Source organism: Saccostrea cucullata, unplaced genomic scaffold, assembly GCF_032062105.1.
Source record: "Saccostrea cucullata isolate Sc308-1 unplaced genomic scaffold, CSIRO_AGI_Scuc_v1 ctg1388, whole genome shotgun sequence".
NCBI lineage: Eukaryota > Metazoa > Mollusca > Bivalvia > Ostreida > Ostreidae > Saccostrea > Saccostrea cuccullata.
The window spans coordinates 21,830-39,262 of NW_026939945.1; the positions used below are offsets into that span (position 1 = coordinate 21,830).

General features: G+C 32.1%; 1 protein-coding gene across 1 annotated transcript in view; it reads left to right on the forward strand.

The window, feature by feature from the left end:
* LOC134254325 (uncharacterized) overlaps window positions 1–16,386 on the forward strand; it is a 29,941-nt gene extending 13,555 nt beyond the window's left edge. The window contains exons 7-9 of the mRNA XM_062736847.1: window positions 10,001–10,072; window positions 11,944–12,003; window positions 14,828–16,386. Coding sequence (XP_062592831.1) covers window positions 10,001–10,072; window positions 11,944–12,003; window positions 14,828–16,068 — 1,373 coding nt within the window. The 3' untranslated portion in view covers window positions 16,069–16,386. The remainder of the gene's footprint in view (window positions 1–10,000; window positions 10,073–11,943; window positions 12,004–14,827) is intronic.
* Window positions 16,387–17,433: the final 1,047 nt, after the last annotated feature.

A 17,433-nucleotide genomic window follows, 5' to 3' on the forward strand; every position in this document is an offset into this window, starting at 1 on the left:
TTTTAAATAAAATCCGCTTGAATTTATTACATTCGACACCCTTGGAAATTAAACAGATTGTTAGGATTTCCAAAACTCGCACCGTCAATCAGTCAATCAATCAAAAATATCATTTTTTTTTTAAATATCAACTTCAAAGTACTTGTGTAAACAATTAAATTTTATCGAACTCATAATATTATACTGTAAACGTGGAAATTTTGACGATGTGCTAATTTTGACTATATTGACGATTCTTCTTTTCTCGTCAAAATTTACACTCGTCAAACTTCTTATCATATACATAGAGACACAACAGACATTTACCATTGTACAACTTCACCGCTAAATTTTTAACGGCTTTTTCGTTTGACAACGAGATCAAAGTCACTGTTAATTTCTTTTGTAATTAGTTATGAAAACATAGCGATATAAAATCACATTTTTAAAAACAATGAATCTAAATAAGTGTATCAAATACTGCTAGCTTAATTTAGCGTAATTATCACGCCGTGCTTGACCTTGTTTGTCACCTCAGGCATTTGACCGCTTATAATGAAATCAAATAACAAGAGGGCAATTTATTTAATCAAATCTTATATACAAAGATAGTTTGTACAAAAATTAAATTTTAGTTATTCCGACGCTGCCTTTGTATCCCTGTGAATTCAAAGATTTGAAACTCTAGATTAAATATTTCGTCAAAATTAACACTCGTCAATTTTCGTAAACAAAAAATCGTCAATTTTTCAACTCGTCAATATAACGACGTTTACAGTATACGACCAAGGTATGTTTATTTACATGTATATTACGAGATCAATTTTGATTTGTCAATCAGGACTGTTAAGATGTTAACATTTGACTGACTTTATAAGTTTAACGTGGATTCAGCTGCTTCAATTTTACGGACCCTCTTCCTTTGGGCAAGTGGATTTTTTTTTTGTTCAGTTAGGGCTTTCTTGCAGGATAATATATACTCATCAAAACATGCTTGCTTTAATAGTCTTAGTCTGACTCACATACAGTCAATCAATCAGAATGAAAAGATTGTTTTGTAAAAAATATCAAATGCCTTTATGATAATTTTTTTATGAACAAATAATTTTAGATTTTCCATAAAATGAAGACTGAAATTATTACTTTTAAATATTATGTTTTTCAAAGATAAAACAGATAAATAACATAATTCTGTTGATATGTAAATGTGCACCTTAAAATAATCATGTACAACCACCAATATGACTTTATGTTTTATTGATTATCAATAAATCGATTAATGTACACATTTTATTTTTTGATTTGATGACAGGTAATTCATACTGACACACTACCGACACTCTTGCTTCATTATTGAGAAAAAAAATATCAGAGTTTATTTTGTGATATCCAATTTGTGCACATTGAAAAAAAATATCTAGTATAATTCATGTCAAATGTCATTGATAGTTTTGTAAAATCTCCACTTGTTAACTGCATGATGGATCATCACTTTTCACACACGTCTGCTAGAGTGTTGTGTTACTTTGTTGCCTGTATCATCTTAGCCTAAATTTGATGTATGAATATAGGCACCAAAGCATTTTAATTAAATATACCACCATATACCAATGCAGATACCAAAATATTTATATTATACTGATTTGACTACTCTGCTCTTAAAAATCCACATATGTACTTTAATCTCAGAACAGTTGGTTTTTAAACAAATTATATAAATAACATTATCAGATAATTTATATCTTTCTGTTCCTGTGCCGTAACACTATAATTGGATATCTAATGATAAAAATTTCTGCAGCATGGCCGGTTCTTGACAGGGAGTTAAGGTTGAAATTAATCACCAATGAAATGTTTATGTGCATAGGTGTAACGACGAAAAGTGACCCCCGAAGAATATTGACCTGGGGGACATTTTTCTAAATAGAAAAATGACCCCCCGGTCAATATTCTACGACAAGTAGGGTCATTTTTCGACTGTAGAAAAACATTCCAGACCAGTAATTCTACGACTTCACACACGTTGAAAAATGACCCCCATAGAAATTTGACCCCCTACTTTTTTATACTATAACACCTAACTGCTATTTTTTCATACTTTCAAATGCAACTAGGGGCAATTTTTTATGTACTTTAATCCTATCCAACATATATTTGATTGCATATCTTAATAGAAGCATCACAATCAATCTATCTGGTATGGATTTATTTTTGACTCGCAGAATCCCAATGAAATACTTCAAGAGTACTGTGCAGCAATATATTCAAGAAGTGGTGTGAATCAGATGTGGATACTCAAAAATTCCAAAGAACTTTTGGAAAATTGTGAAATCTTAAGATTTTTTCAAAATCAACAGCTTAAAAACTTAACACTGTTCAAGTTTATACACAGTCATTCCCCACGACAAATTAAAGTTCAGGCTTTTTGATATCAGTGACAGCTGTTTTTCAATAAAAATGGAACTCGAAAATTTACTTACCTGGTCATTGGTCATTTTGAAAATTATTTTGTTAAACCCATTCTGATTGCACACACTAGTACTCTGAAGTTGACATCAAAGATGCTTGAGTTTCTGATTGACAATATCTACCTGGTTTTTTGAGACCAGGTCGTCCAACAATCTATTGGAATTCCCAGGGGTACCATTTGCGCTCCTTATCACCATACCTAATTTTGTATTCGTTTGTAGCAAAATTTCTGCAAAATCGCATGCGTGGAAAGAAGAAAACAATTGCTGTGGCCTTCAAATCATTTAGATATATCGACGAAGTATTGTCAATTAGCAGTGGTTATTTACTACGTCGATAAGATATATCCTGGTATGCTAGAGATAAAATATACCACCGATTCTGACATATTTGTTTCATACTTGGATATTTTACTTGAAGAAAGACGTTAATTGTAATCTAACAACCAAGCTATATGATAAACGTGATGACTTGAACTTTTCTATCGTCAACTTCCCTTACTTATGCAGCAATATACCTTTATCACCTGTATACGGAGTTTATATATCTCAGTTTTTTCGATACACAAGAACATGCTCTACGTATTTAACAATTTCTAAAACGAGGTAAATTATTGACAAGCAAGTTGATGAAACAAGAATATCAACAGTCTCGTTTAAAGTCATCAATTAGTAAGATCTATGGCTGATACAATGACCTTGTCAGCAAATACAATTTATCATTGAGTCAAATGCTGACTGACGTTTTTCATACTAATTGTTAGTCCATTATTTATACACTGAATTGAGAACGGATTTTTCCGTAATTTCCCGATCATGACAAGGAGCACAAGGCGGGTAGGAACGATCAGTAAGGGAGGCTCACTCCTCCATTGTACCTGATCCCACCTCTGATGTTTCGGAGGTCCGTGTTTTCTCTGCTCCTATTTTGTATTGTTTAATGGTCTTTGATATTGAATACTGTTCGTGATCTCCATATCCCTTCTTCATTGAGAAGCATACATTTATGATTATATTTTTTGATGATTTTGTTATCATTCAAAAGTTTTGTTTCGAAAACGGCATGATATGTTTCTGATAACCATAAACATTTTACAAATCAAAAAGCACTGCATAGAAGCCAGAAAACGTAATTTAACTATATAAATTCAATTCCCTTAGCTTTTACATTTCAGCTTAGATATACATCTGTAAGCATTCTGCTTAAAATACTTACTTTTTAACTACCTCATGTAAAGCACTATACTTTTTCCTGTATATAGGGAAAACGGGAAATACCATACACATCGAGAACGTTCTTATAATGATATTAAAAGTTCCTCCAAAACATGCAAAAATTTACATCTGAGTGAATAACAGTTCCACCTTCAGAGATATCTGTAAATTCAAAAAAATAACTTTCCTTTTCAACACTTTTTAGCCCACAGACACCTGTCAAATGGTTGCTGTAACATACCCTTTCTTCTGAGATTTTATAGACACTAAATTTTCATATACATGTAACTTCGATATCTAAAGCATGTAAAGTCCTGGTACAAACCGTCCAAAAGTTAATGTTAAAGTAAAAGTTACTTTACAAGGAATATTTGTGTAAAAGTGTGTCAAACTCCAAGGTCATGTCAAAAGGTCAAAATTGGTTGTACACAAAAAAGGTCTTGTCACAAAAATACAACTGAAATATGAAAGTCATAGTCCCATCTAGTCTAAAGTTATGGGCAAGGTTTAAGTATTTGCGGACAAATAGACATACAGACAGACGGACGGGCAGGTAAAAAAACTATACACCCCCGAAACCGTATAATATATAAAGTAACAACTTTTTCATAATCCAACATTTGTTGTTGTTTTTTTTCTATTGGTAAAAAAAACTCTTAAAATTATCACATGAAAGTACATGTAGAACGGGGAAAGCGATACAACACGTGCCAATTTTTGGAAAAACGAGCACCTCTTTTTACAGTTATTCATGTTTTATGCTACAACCCTCATTTTGCTACGGTTTTGTTGACACTAGCAAACGACAAGACTTTTAACAGGTTTTGAGCTAACCACTTTTTATTTCCTTTGTATCACAGGTCAGAGGCAATTTAATTTCGTACTTATTTTTACAAATTAAATCATCCCTATTTTTTATGAGAAGCTTGAAACTTCAACATAGAAAACGAATTTGTTTTATAAGATCTAATTTTATAAGCTAGCGCCCTTTTTCGCACCAGTTTTAATAGTCTTGTCCCATGATCCCTTGCACAATAACGAAGCCATGGGACAAGACTACAGTTTTTAAAGTATAGGGATCAAAAACGTTAAACTTTTGAAAAATAAAACTTTATTTTTAGTTTTACCAATTATTTATTCAGGGTAAAATCAAAGAGATTTATAATTAATTAATAATGGACACTTTTAAAACCCTTTTTCAGACACCAGCGAGAAAATAACATTTTTTAAAGAATAAATTGACAACTGTGGAAACTTACTATATAAAATGTAATAAACGATTCTATGAATGTGCGTATCTTTGCTCTAATAGCCTTTAGTTAGAACATTTTAATAGATATTGTTTTTCTTTAATGGGGATAAAACGGTTTGTATTGTTATTTAATGTTAGGTATTGTATAGCTTTAATTTCGTTATTTAAGCTTAAAAGCTTTCAGAAATTAACACTTCAAAGCATAAGCCCGTGTCACACTGTCACGATTTATAGCTAAGATTCATTACGAATTCAAAAATCGCAGTAAATCGGGATTTATCGTAGAAGTACTCGTAGGATATCTTCCTTAATCATGTTGGATCGCAGCAAATCGACAAACTTGGCGATTGTTTTGAGCATGTTCAAAACAATCGTGGACACAGCACGATTTTTAATTATTCGTAGACAATCGCACAGCATCCGTACTGCACTCGTACTCATATTCGTAGTAAATCTTCGAAGTTCGTGCGACATTCGCGGAACTTCGTAGTACTTCCGACAGTACGAGAGTCCTACGAGTTATTTCGAGTGTCCTTCGAGTATGTGCGAGTTTCTCTCGAGTTACCGCGAGTGTCCTACGAGATATTGCGAGTGTTCTTCGAATTGATAAGAACATAGTACGACTTTCCAGCGAATATGATACGAAAAAGGACGATTGATGGCAAGTGCTGTACGAAAACTGTGCGATTGACCTACGAGTTAATACGATGTAGGCAGACGGTGTCTGATGTTAACACTGTCGAAATCAAAATACGGCTTAAAATAAAAGGAAAGAAGTTTAGAAAAGTGAAATAAACTGAAAATACCACGTGTAACAGAATCTATAAACACCGTGTACAAAAAACACTCGAAGAGATTGAACATAATCAAAAGTTCCACACTGTAGTTTTTACCATGATCAAATAACATTACTATGATGTTTAATGATTTCAGACAAATCTCCTTTACTCAGTATATGCATTCCATTACATGTATATTCGTAAAAAATCGCCATTAGTCGTGGGCATATCTCGTATGTAACGTGGCATATCGTAGTCCTTCGTACGAGTATCGTGTGTAACCGCGTTTAATCCTTCATAATCGTAGAAATATCGTTACCAGTTCGTAACGCTGTCGCCTCAGTTCGTACTTAAATCGTACAAACCTCGTACTTTGTCGCACAGACATCGCAGACACACCATTCTAGCAGCAAAATATTCCACACGCTGTAGAAAAATCGCAAGACAAACCTGGCGATGAATGGAGATTTTCAACTTTTTTCAATTCGTTGGTAATCGTAGGATAAATCGTGACAGTGTGACACGGCCTTTAGGCAGCTTAATATTACCCGTATTCATTCGCCTAACAAGTATATTCTACCAAAAACGAGTGTTTTTGCATCTCAAAATGACAGGGGGTCATTATTCTACGGGGTCATTTTTCTACAATGCACACGGAGAAAAACGACCCCAAGGCCATAATTTCTACAGAAAAGTGGGTCATTTTTTTACGTAGAATATTGACCAGGGGGTCAAATTTCTACGTAGAAAAATGACCCCCGGTTAATATTCACTTCTCGTCGTTACATAGGCTGTAAAGCCACCCATGATTTAATTGTAAAGAATTTCCTGCTACAACTTTCACTACCTGCAATTATCAAAACAAAAGTTGAGTTTGATTATAGTTTATTAACATTTGTGCTGTAAAACAATTGCATCCTATCAATCAGACCATTAGAACCCTTTCATATACAATGTGGCCAATTACTTGCATATCATAGTATTGAAACTTTTTCTAAAGCACATTTACTAAATCCTTAAGGTAGCATCTTATTGAAGGTAGGGCTATATGCTGTGTGTTACAGTCTTAAGAATTGCAACTGATCAATAGAAAATCAATACAAAATAAATCAGATTGGTAATACATGTAGCATATTATTATTTTAATGTTCACGTTTATATACCAATAGAAATATATTATTTACCTGCGTAATCTTTGAAAAAATTAAACCAATAAAAAATCAATCAAATCCATCAAATTCTACAAAAGAAATTATTTTGAACGAGGCCAAAATTGAGGCAAAATGTTTTACAGAAGCCAAATTTGAGGCCAGGCCAACTTTTGAGGCCGGGCCAAAATTTGGTATGAAACCAAATTAGAGGCGAAAATGGAGGCCAGGCCAACTTAGAGGCCAGGCCAGGCCAGGCCAGGCCGAAGGGGCCAGGCCAGGTTTTATAGTATGCCGGAGAAAACAGGGAGAATGTTAATATATGTAAACATATCTTCAGTTCATTCGTCTTTGTTAACACAGCCATATATTCATTTGTATTTTCTTTTCAATTTCTTATATATTATATGATTTGTGTTTAAATTAAAAATTGACTTATATTTTAGTGTTTCCTTAACTCTGTAAATTTATTTTAACATATTTTATTTCTAAATATACATGAACAAACAATGTTGTCGAAGGTATTGTACATTATTATCGCATAGAGAACATAACCATTGGAAGATAAATGTGGCAACAATGTGTGTTATACAGATATGCCCCATTTATCAACTTCCTGTTTCGATCTGTACAGTATGTGCATGCACCTGTTGATTCTCCTTTTAAATCTAGAAACGTTAACTGGTATTTTGTTTGAGTACCGATTGAGATGTCCGGGTACCGCTGAGAAATGGAGACAGAATTCAGATAAATACGTATGTCATGGCGACACAGTGTATCACTGCATGCAGGACCAAGATGGCCGTTACGTAGTTTTCTGTGCATCCCCTTTTTGGATTCAACCAGGTAAGATTTTCTAAATTTATGATATAAAGAGTACGTATGACTTCTTTTCCCATGCCTTTTCATTGTCATAAAAAGTTGTTTCAATAAAATATTTACCCTCTACTTGTGGTTTTAAATATCTTTAATATTTCATTGTGGTATTTTTCGTTCTGACAAGTGTAGGTCCAAAATTCCTACACAAATGAATTGGCAACAGAATACTTATACATGTAATATATTGACTATGTTAATACAAAAAATATGTATTACAGGTTCACCAATACAATATCACAGACATCTTTTAAGTTCAACCTCGGTAAAAAACTATTTAGAAAATTTTATATATTTCACGTAAATATGTTCATTCCTCGCAGATTATTGTCCAGAATTTAGCGTGAAATCTTTCCTGATTGACGTCATATTGTGTCGAGGGGAAACAGAGAAATGTCCAGACAGTGAATATCTATCCAACACTGTATATCAATGTAGGTCATACTACCTGTTATCAACATATTCATATATACAGGGAAAAGGTTAATGTAGATGAAGTGTTATAATCTATTGATAGGACATAAATAAATGATATCTTAAACTAATGTTGATTTTACGAATAAATCAAATCTATTTTTTTTATTAATATGTGAGGAACGAATTCGTGGAGAGAGATAATGAAATACTAACCCCAAATGATAAAAAATAATTAGAATTGTTTAATGTATGTTTTGAAAAAGAACGAATAACTCGAGGTTTTTTGGTAATTTTAAACATAAAAAGTATCCTTGAAATTAATTTTAACATGTTTTTATAATTTTTTAAAAATAAAGATCCAAGCTGCTTTTGTACTGGGAGCAGGTAAAAGTTTATTTATAATTAGAGATAAGAAATTTGGAATTATATATATTTTTTTATTTCGAATCAAAGCTTTTATCGGTTAATTAAACAATAACTTTTTTTCTTAGATCTACGAACACGAACTTTTCTTTTTTGTTTTAACATTTAATTTTGAATGAAAAATTTGTAATTTAACAAGGATTTAAATATCTAATTTAAATCATAGATTTTTTATTGATAAAAGTCAGCAATATCTTTTTCTTAGACCTACTGCACCCACCCCAGTTTCTGATAACGGAAAAGTAACAACAGTAACAAAGCTGAGATACACGTAAGTGGTAAGGAAATTTACGAATGAGCGTATTTATAGGTGAAAAGAATGCAATCAATAACATATTCGTCTTGAATTTCAGTATCACGGGGCAAACTGATTCGGGTAATGAAGAAAAAAGGTATATGTACATTGTATCCGATACATTTCCAATATCTTTAAAAAGTATTTTTTTTTCATAATATAAACTTTTCCATTGGTTTTTCACTCTTGCCCTAACACAGCTTAAACAAGATTTAGTTTTAATTCACAGTCAATAAAATATAAGAATGTTCCAAATGATAATGGCATATTAGGTAAATAATATGTTTTCAATTATTCAATAAAAGTTTCTTTACAAGAGATTTGACGGTTTCGAGTGGTGTTATATTGGGGATAGTCTCTGGAATCATTCTGCCAATACTTGTTTTACTGGCCATTATCTTCCTCCTGAGAAAGAAAAGACAGAAAACAAACGAGAAAGGTATTCAACACACATTGTTTATAACTAAGATAAAAATAAATCTTAGTCTTCACGGCTTCAATTTTTTTTTGTTTGATGAGAAAAACTAACGAACAGTATCCAGGCTTTCAATCATTATCTAGTTCTCCTTTTAAAGTAACATAATTCATGAGATATTATAAGGACGCAATTTCATCCTACTTTTGTAACATTTGCTTTTTACATCATTTGACAGCAGATTTCTCCGTTCCTAGCCGGGTAATGGGTCAACAGTGCTTTCTTAGGTACCTGATGAAACCTTTACATTTTGCGTTGGTCGGTGTATTATGTCAGGAACACATTGTTTTTCTTGAAGACTTTTAGATCCACCACTTTGTTTTACATTCACCCTTTACATTCTCGAGCTGACCTTAAACATTTAAATATATGCTGGGTGTTGACATTTAAAAAAATTGAGAAAAACTGACATAATATGAAGAAATGATTTAAAACAATGTACATATTCAGAATACGTAGTTTGAAATTTGAATCGTATCTGACATTCAATGCAGATAAAGAAGTTTAAAATTTAATGACGTTTTGATGAAAAATTCTAAACATAAAAAGTAAATTATTTAAGAGTATTAAAAGTATGGCAACATCAACAACCTAATAGCAGATAATCGGATTCAATCCTTACAAAGATTTTATGAATACATGTATCAAGTATTTTTTTTTTTTTTGCTTACAGAAAATAAATCGTGCGTAAATTATTCCAAACCAGATTATTTGAAAAAAGAAGAAACCGAAATTTCAGATTCAGGTAATCATCACTCAGCTTATAACTTGAAGAATGGCCTTGCTTACAATTATTGACAGAGTCGCATTTTATTACACCTGTGGTCTTCTTTGCAGCTTGAAAATATAGCCCAGCTTATTAAATAGACGCTGATCGGCTTTAATATGCTCGTTTTCCTTTGGTGACAAACTAATATTAATACACAGTGAATAATCAATTGAAAATCAAAATCTGTATCAAACAAACTAAATCCAAGAATCCAATATCAGGCGAGAGGTTAAAAGTTTCGAGGGCTGATATCGGTCGATGTATAATAAAGGTCGTGGTGTGGAAAAGGGTATGATTTATTATGATAGATACTTTCTTAGTAATAAAATACAACATTGGTCAACTTGAAAAAAAAACAACTAAAATCACTCACTACTTAGCAAATAGAATAAGTAATCAATTACGGGGTTAAATTATTACATATATGTCAAATAAATAGAGATGAAGGGTACAGAGGCCAATTGTAATATTTTTGCTCACATGGATCAAAATGTGAAACATAAGCAGACCACTTTATGAATAAAGAAAAATAAGACATTAAATCTAAAATTGTACATTATGTTTCATCTTACAAACTATGTACCATTATGCGTTCAACTTATATGCTAATTATAGGACAAATAAGCGTATGTGACCGGTCGGTAAGGGATGCTCACTCCCCCATGGCATATGACACCACCTCTAATATTTTGAAGGTCCGTGTTTCCTCCGCCGCCAATATTTCACCAAACAGTATAATATTGTGATACCGTAAAAATATTAGGTCTCTACTTTAATAATTCATCTTGATATTGTCGCCCGCGTGGCGCAGTGGTTAGAGCGTCTGCTCTAGAGTCGCGAAGTAAGTAGTCAATCCTTTCGTCGCGGGTTCAAATCCCACTGTGGGACGTGAAGGCCGGTCCTTCGGAGGACACCGTATAAACCGAGGCCCCGTGTTGCAGTAGGTGCTGGCACGAAAAAGATCCATCACTGCTCCAAGGCCCTGAGTGCCGAGCATAGGACAAAATTTGTAGCCCTCCATCGGCAAGTGGTGGCGTCTCCATATGAGTGAAAAATTCTCGAGAGGGACGTTAAACAACATACAATCAATCAATCAATCATTAATATTTTATTTGCATCTTTTTTCTTTCCTCTACTCAATTATACATTTATTGTAAAAGTTATATACAGGAATACATGCTTACAATATATTCTTCAAAGCACATGAAGGGAAACAAAAAAATTACAGAAGCTGGATTTAAACCGTAAAAAATTTTAATCGTTCGATTCTGGGAATCTTAGTATCTAACACAGACGCTTTATATTTTATATTGAAAGACTTCAGGACTTAAACACTAGTGTCGGAAAATCAAATTTAATCATTGAATATGTTTTATTTTTGAAGAGTCATCTTTCTTTATTTTAATTGAAATCATCAATTGAGTGAAAATGAAAGAAATATAAAATAAACAATCTATTACTTTGATTAACATAAAATATGAAAAACGATCAATAAAGATCCGAGGTACTTATGCGTATGTTCAAACTGGAGATAATATCATTTTATTTTATAAATACGCGATAAATGTGTTCACATTTTATCTGAAATTGTTGAAGTGGCAAGGTAATACTCTGCTGGTTATGACACGATATATTTTTGAGAGAGAGAAAAAAAATCTTTAAATATCCAACACAATGAAAATAAAAATAAAGTTTTTTTTTCTTCAAGGACATGTAGAGAACCGTGTTTTAATGAAATACGAAAGAATAAGAAAAATTATATTCCAAAATTCAAAAAGATGGAAAAATTTGCCGAAAAAACTCTTCAAGAAAAATAATTATCATCAATATTCATTTTTGTTTTCAAGAGACGACCCCATGCTTAGAAGATTCAACCAAGGATAATGATGAAGAACCGAGAAAAGAAGGTAATATTTATCAGGTGAAATATGGTTTAAATGATTGTGTTTAGGTTTAAAAATCTACGAAAGCCCAGAAAGCTCATTCGAGATTCAAATTTCGAAATACGAGATTCGAAATTCGAGTTTCGAAATTCAAAATCCAAACTAACCAATTAAAAGCGGGTTCAACATTTGATTACTCCCCTTTGTTATGTTTTACTATCAAGAAATCGTTGAATATATTTATAACAAATGGGTCATTTGCTAAAATGATAATGCAAAAAAAAAATTATGTATCAAAAGGAAATAAAAATAAAATTTGGATTACATTTTGAAAAAATACATATATAATTTTTTTTTTTTCATTTAACAAAATAGTAAATACATGTACGTATATATGGAATATTATATGGTCTTATCGATGACTTGCGGAACACGTAGGTCGATTTTTTTTTTTTTTATCAGATCATTGTTGAGGGAGAATATTATATTTGATTATAATTAGATATGAAATACTAGTATTATGAATCGTCTCTACATTGCACAGTTATTCAAGGGTATATATTTCATTACATTTATAAAGGGTAAATTTGTGCAGTGAGACTTGGCTGCTGAATCGAATTTGATTCCCATGGTTACAAATTGCGCTCCGTTATTAGCAGACTTATTTTTATATTTATATGAAGAAGAATTTATGCAAAATCTTATGCGTGAAAAGAAGAAAACTCTTGCTGTAGCCTTCAACGCCACATTTAGATATATCGACGACATATTGTCAATTAATAATGATAATTTCCATTCCTACGTCGACACGATATATCCTGGTGAGCTTGAGATAAAAGATACCACAGAGTCCGACCCTTCTGCTTCATTCTTGGATATTTTACTTGAAAAAGACACTAATGGTAATCTAATAACCAAGCTATATGATAAACGTGATGACTTTAGCTTTTCTATCGTTAACTTCCCTTACTTATGCAGCAATATACATTCATCACCTGCATACGGAGTATACTGTACATCACTAAATTTTCGCGACACCTTATTTTCGCGAGATAGTCATTGACTCTTGATTAGCGAGACAAAATTTTCACGAATTGTGGTTCTTGCTCTATATAATCTTAAGAAATGCTATTAAACGCGAGAATTAAATTTTCGCGAGCACATTGTCTCAAGTAATTACGCGAAAATAAAGTTCTCGCGAATAAAAAGTGATTTACAGTATATTTCTCAGTTGATTCGATACGCAAGAGCATGCTCTATGTATGAACAATTTCTTAAAGGGGGTAAATTATTGACAAGCAAGTTGATAAAACAAGAATATCATCAGTCTCGTTTAAAGTCATCATTTCGTAAATTCTATGGTCGATACAATGGCCTTGTCAGCGAATACAATTTATCATTGAGTCAAATGCTGACTGACGTTTTTCATACCAATTGTTAGTCCATTATTTATACACTGAATTGACGACGTTTTTTTTCCGTTATTTCCTGATCATGACAACGAGCACACGGCAGGTGTGACCGGTCGGCAGGGGATGCTCACTCCTCCATGGCACCTGATCCAACCTCTTATGTTTCGGAGGTCCGTGTTTGCTCTGCTCTTATTTTGTATATTGTTTAATTGACGTTGAGATTGAATACTGTTCGTTATTTCCATATCCTTCCTGTAGCGTTATAAGGATTCACGAGTATATTTTAATCTTTGGTCATAACGGTATGGTCAGAAACTAAAATTTGAAACCAAAACGCTAAAGTTCTGAATCTAATTTAGACTCATCTACTCTTGATTTAAGATAGAATAAATGCCGCATTTACTTAAATTCGTATTGTCAATCTGTATTGAATATATAATTTTTAATGAATTGAAGAAATCAAAGCCTTAGATGAAGATAAGTAATTAAACACTTAATTTTTATGTATTTCCTCTGTCAGGAAAACGAACACCATTTTTGTTTTTCAATACTACGTCGCCTTTCTAGTTTTACAAAGTAAAATTTTCAGTGCGTTTGGAAAAATACGAACGAGAGTTGGGTAGGGATGGGGTTATTGTTAATATTTAGACACTTGACACTTATTTAAAACTTTATTTATATTTCATCAATCCCGGAAACAAAGTAAACAAAACCAAAATATATATACTCCTGATATAATTATGTATTCTATTTAATATTTAAAAAGCCATAGTATAAATTGAAGTATATCTTGCTGATCAAAAATACAATGATCATTTATATTTCCTTGTAATATATATAATACTCTTTCTTGCATTGTAATTTAATGACATTATTCATTTGTTATAAATATATTAAACGATTTCTTGATATAAAATCATTATAAAGGGGAGTAATCAAATGTTGAACCCGCTTTTGATTAGTTAATCTGGATCTTGAATCTCGAAACTCGAATTTCGATTCTCGAATGCCGAATCTCGTAATTCGAAAATCGAATTTCGTATTTCGAACCTCGAGTCTCGGATGAGCCTTCTGGGCTTTCGTAAATATCTGCATGAAATACTTTCAAAGTACATTATGTACATATGTATTTGCATGGGATTGACTATTAAACGCTTATGCTCATTAAGAAATGAATCTGAAAAATGAACGGTAACTTTATATAATCAATAATGATTTACAACAAAATGATATATATTTTACTAGCTTAACTCACTTTTACTGAATATAAAGCAAAAACAAGAATTTCCAGTGTATGTTAATAAAAGACTACAAAATAACTTATGGAGTTTGTTTTACTACATTATAGGTGGATAAATTTATGTCAATAATTGAACTTTATGATATTTTCTACTGTATGTGCAAAGCACATTGAAACATTATGATATGCTTTTCAGAAACATTTGTTGTTCCGAGATTATACGAAGATGCAGTTAAAATATTAAGAGAAAATGGGTTTATAATTATCGTTGGTGGATCAGGAGGTGGTAAGACTACATTGGCAAACCACATACTAAAGGAGAAATTCAAGGGCTCTCATGTACTTCATATGAAACCAAAACAGACAGCATTACCTGAAATCAAGAGTGACATGGATGTAATTGTTGTATGGCATGATTGCTTTGGAATATGGAAGGATTGTGAATTAGAGGAAAATGTTAAGACTAACGTTAGAGATACAATCATCAGTTTGATTGATAAATGTAAAGACAGGACAAATCACAAAGCCATTATATGTATGGATTTATCCTCTGATGAAAAATATTTTATTGATAAATTTAAAGAGAGCATTGTCAATCTTTCGGAAAACTACGAAATTTATATTGAAAGAGAACGTTTTATATACATGTTTGACAGAGGAATATACGTTGGACACATTTCCAAGGACGTAGGATTTCCTCTTTTAGTTAAATTGATTGTTGAACATCATATTCCGAACGAACAAACCGAAGATTTCATGAAAAAACCTATAAACAAACTAACTGAAAATTTTGATGAACTTTCTAAAAATGAAAAAGATGTGTATGTAACTCTTGTTTACGCGCTTTGTAACACTCCCTCTGTGAATCAAAAACACATAAATTGGAAGAATTGGTCAAAATTAAAAGTCGAATGTCAAAGTAAAGATAACGTCGAAAACAATCCACAACAAGAATGTAAAGACATGAACAACCCACAACAGGAAAGTAAGGATAAAGACAACAGCAACAATCCACAACAGGAGAGTATAGATAAAGACAACAGCAATCAACAACAGGAAAGTCGTGATAAAGACAACATCGACCCACAACAGGAGAGTACAGATAATAACAGCATCAATCCACAACAGGGAAGGACTGGCGGATACAGTCAACTAGAGGAAGACAAACACCCTTCTAAGGATTCTAATGCTATTTACAAAAACTCTAACTGTATTGAAATGAATTCATCCTTAACGAAATATCTTGAGAAAACTGAAAATCGTGATGTGTTTAGATTTCGGCACCAATTTCTAGCGCGTCTTCTTTTGCGTTATCACCTAGAGAGGGTTGGAAGTAAAGGAATATTAGAGGTGGGCAACGAGGAAATTAAGTCGGTTGTCGAGAAATTACAGTCGTCCCTTAGTAAACTGAAATCTGATCAAGTTGATGCATCCTGATGCTCTGCCTTTTCCAAAAATACTTAGAGAGAGTTCTTTTCTGTCAAAGAAGCATAGATATATATGATTTTTACTTCCAACAAATTATATGCTTGTATATGTGTTATATAAATTGATCACATGTATGGTTTTTGTGTTTCTATATGCCCCAAACTTACATAATACTTCTTTTTTGTAAACATACACTCCTATAGCTAGACACCTGATTCAAACTCTTGTCTTTATGCCCGAATGTCGAATTAAGAAACATTTCGATAAACATTCAATATTTTGATTCAAGAAGTAAAATTAACTCTAATCTAACAAAAATCGGACCAGGTATACAGCTCAACAAACTTTTTAAGCTCACATCGTTTTTCGCACAAATTAAGGTCACATTGTTATAATGTAATATTGTGTATTGAGACATCAAAATACATTTTAAAAGCATTTGTTTACATTATTTGAGTTTCATTTCATTTACCAAAACATAATTTATACAAATCAATTGCTAGAACTTTGATATATTCTTGGCTGAAAAATAACAACTATTTCCATTTGATTTTTTGTGGTTTCTTGCCAATTGCAGCTGTCTTTTTGTCCGTTCTTTTGAAAGCAGTAGCTCTTTGCAGAAACATAGATACGGGTACAGTACAGCTACTGTATCTTGTATTTTCCGTACATTCCGACTCTTTAGCACAGGGTGATAATAGTATTTTTCATATGTTTTACTGCTTTGTATATCAATAAGGTGGCATTTTTCAGAGTCACCTTCTAAAATCTAGAATCGTGAAAGATTCACCCCACACCAAAATTTTAACGTTTCAGACGGTAAATGCATAAGAATTTTCCTTTTCATAGAAAAAAGTTACTATCTAAAAAAATAAACAATACTTAATAATCCTACCCTGTAGTATGGTTTCTTTCTGCAATGTTATCTCTTTTCGGTACTACATTTCGACAAAACCCAGATGAGTATGGTAAATGAGCAAAGAATTTTAAAAAATTACTCACCTTTAAGATGAAATTTTTAAAATTTTCAACTACATTGTATCAAAGAAAGCACGTTTTATATTATTTGTAAATAATCTATGGTAGAGGCCTATAGTAGAAACATCGTACCATTTATTGATAAATTCCCCTCTGAAACATCCACTTTGGAAACTTAAGATAATAATTTCAAAGGACATTTATACTTGACATTATATATGTAGTATAACGTAGGGCCATGTCATCGTTCTGAGGTTCGAAAATAGTAATTTATATTATAAAAATGTGACCTTAATTTGTGCGAAAAACCACGTGAGCTTAAAAAGTTTGTTGAGCTGTACTTCATTTATTAAGTGATGAAAGAATTAAAGATTTTGTATTGAAATTTTAATGATG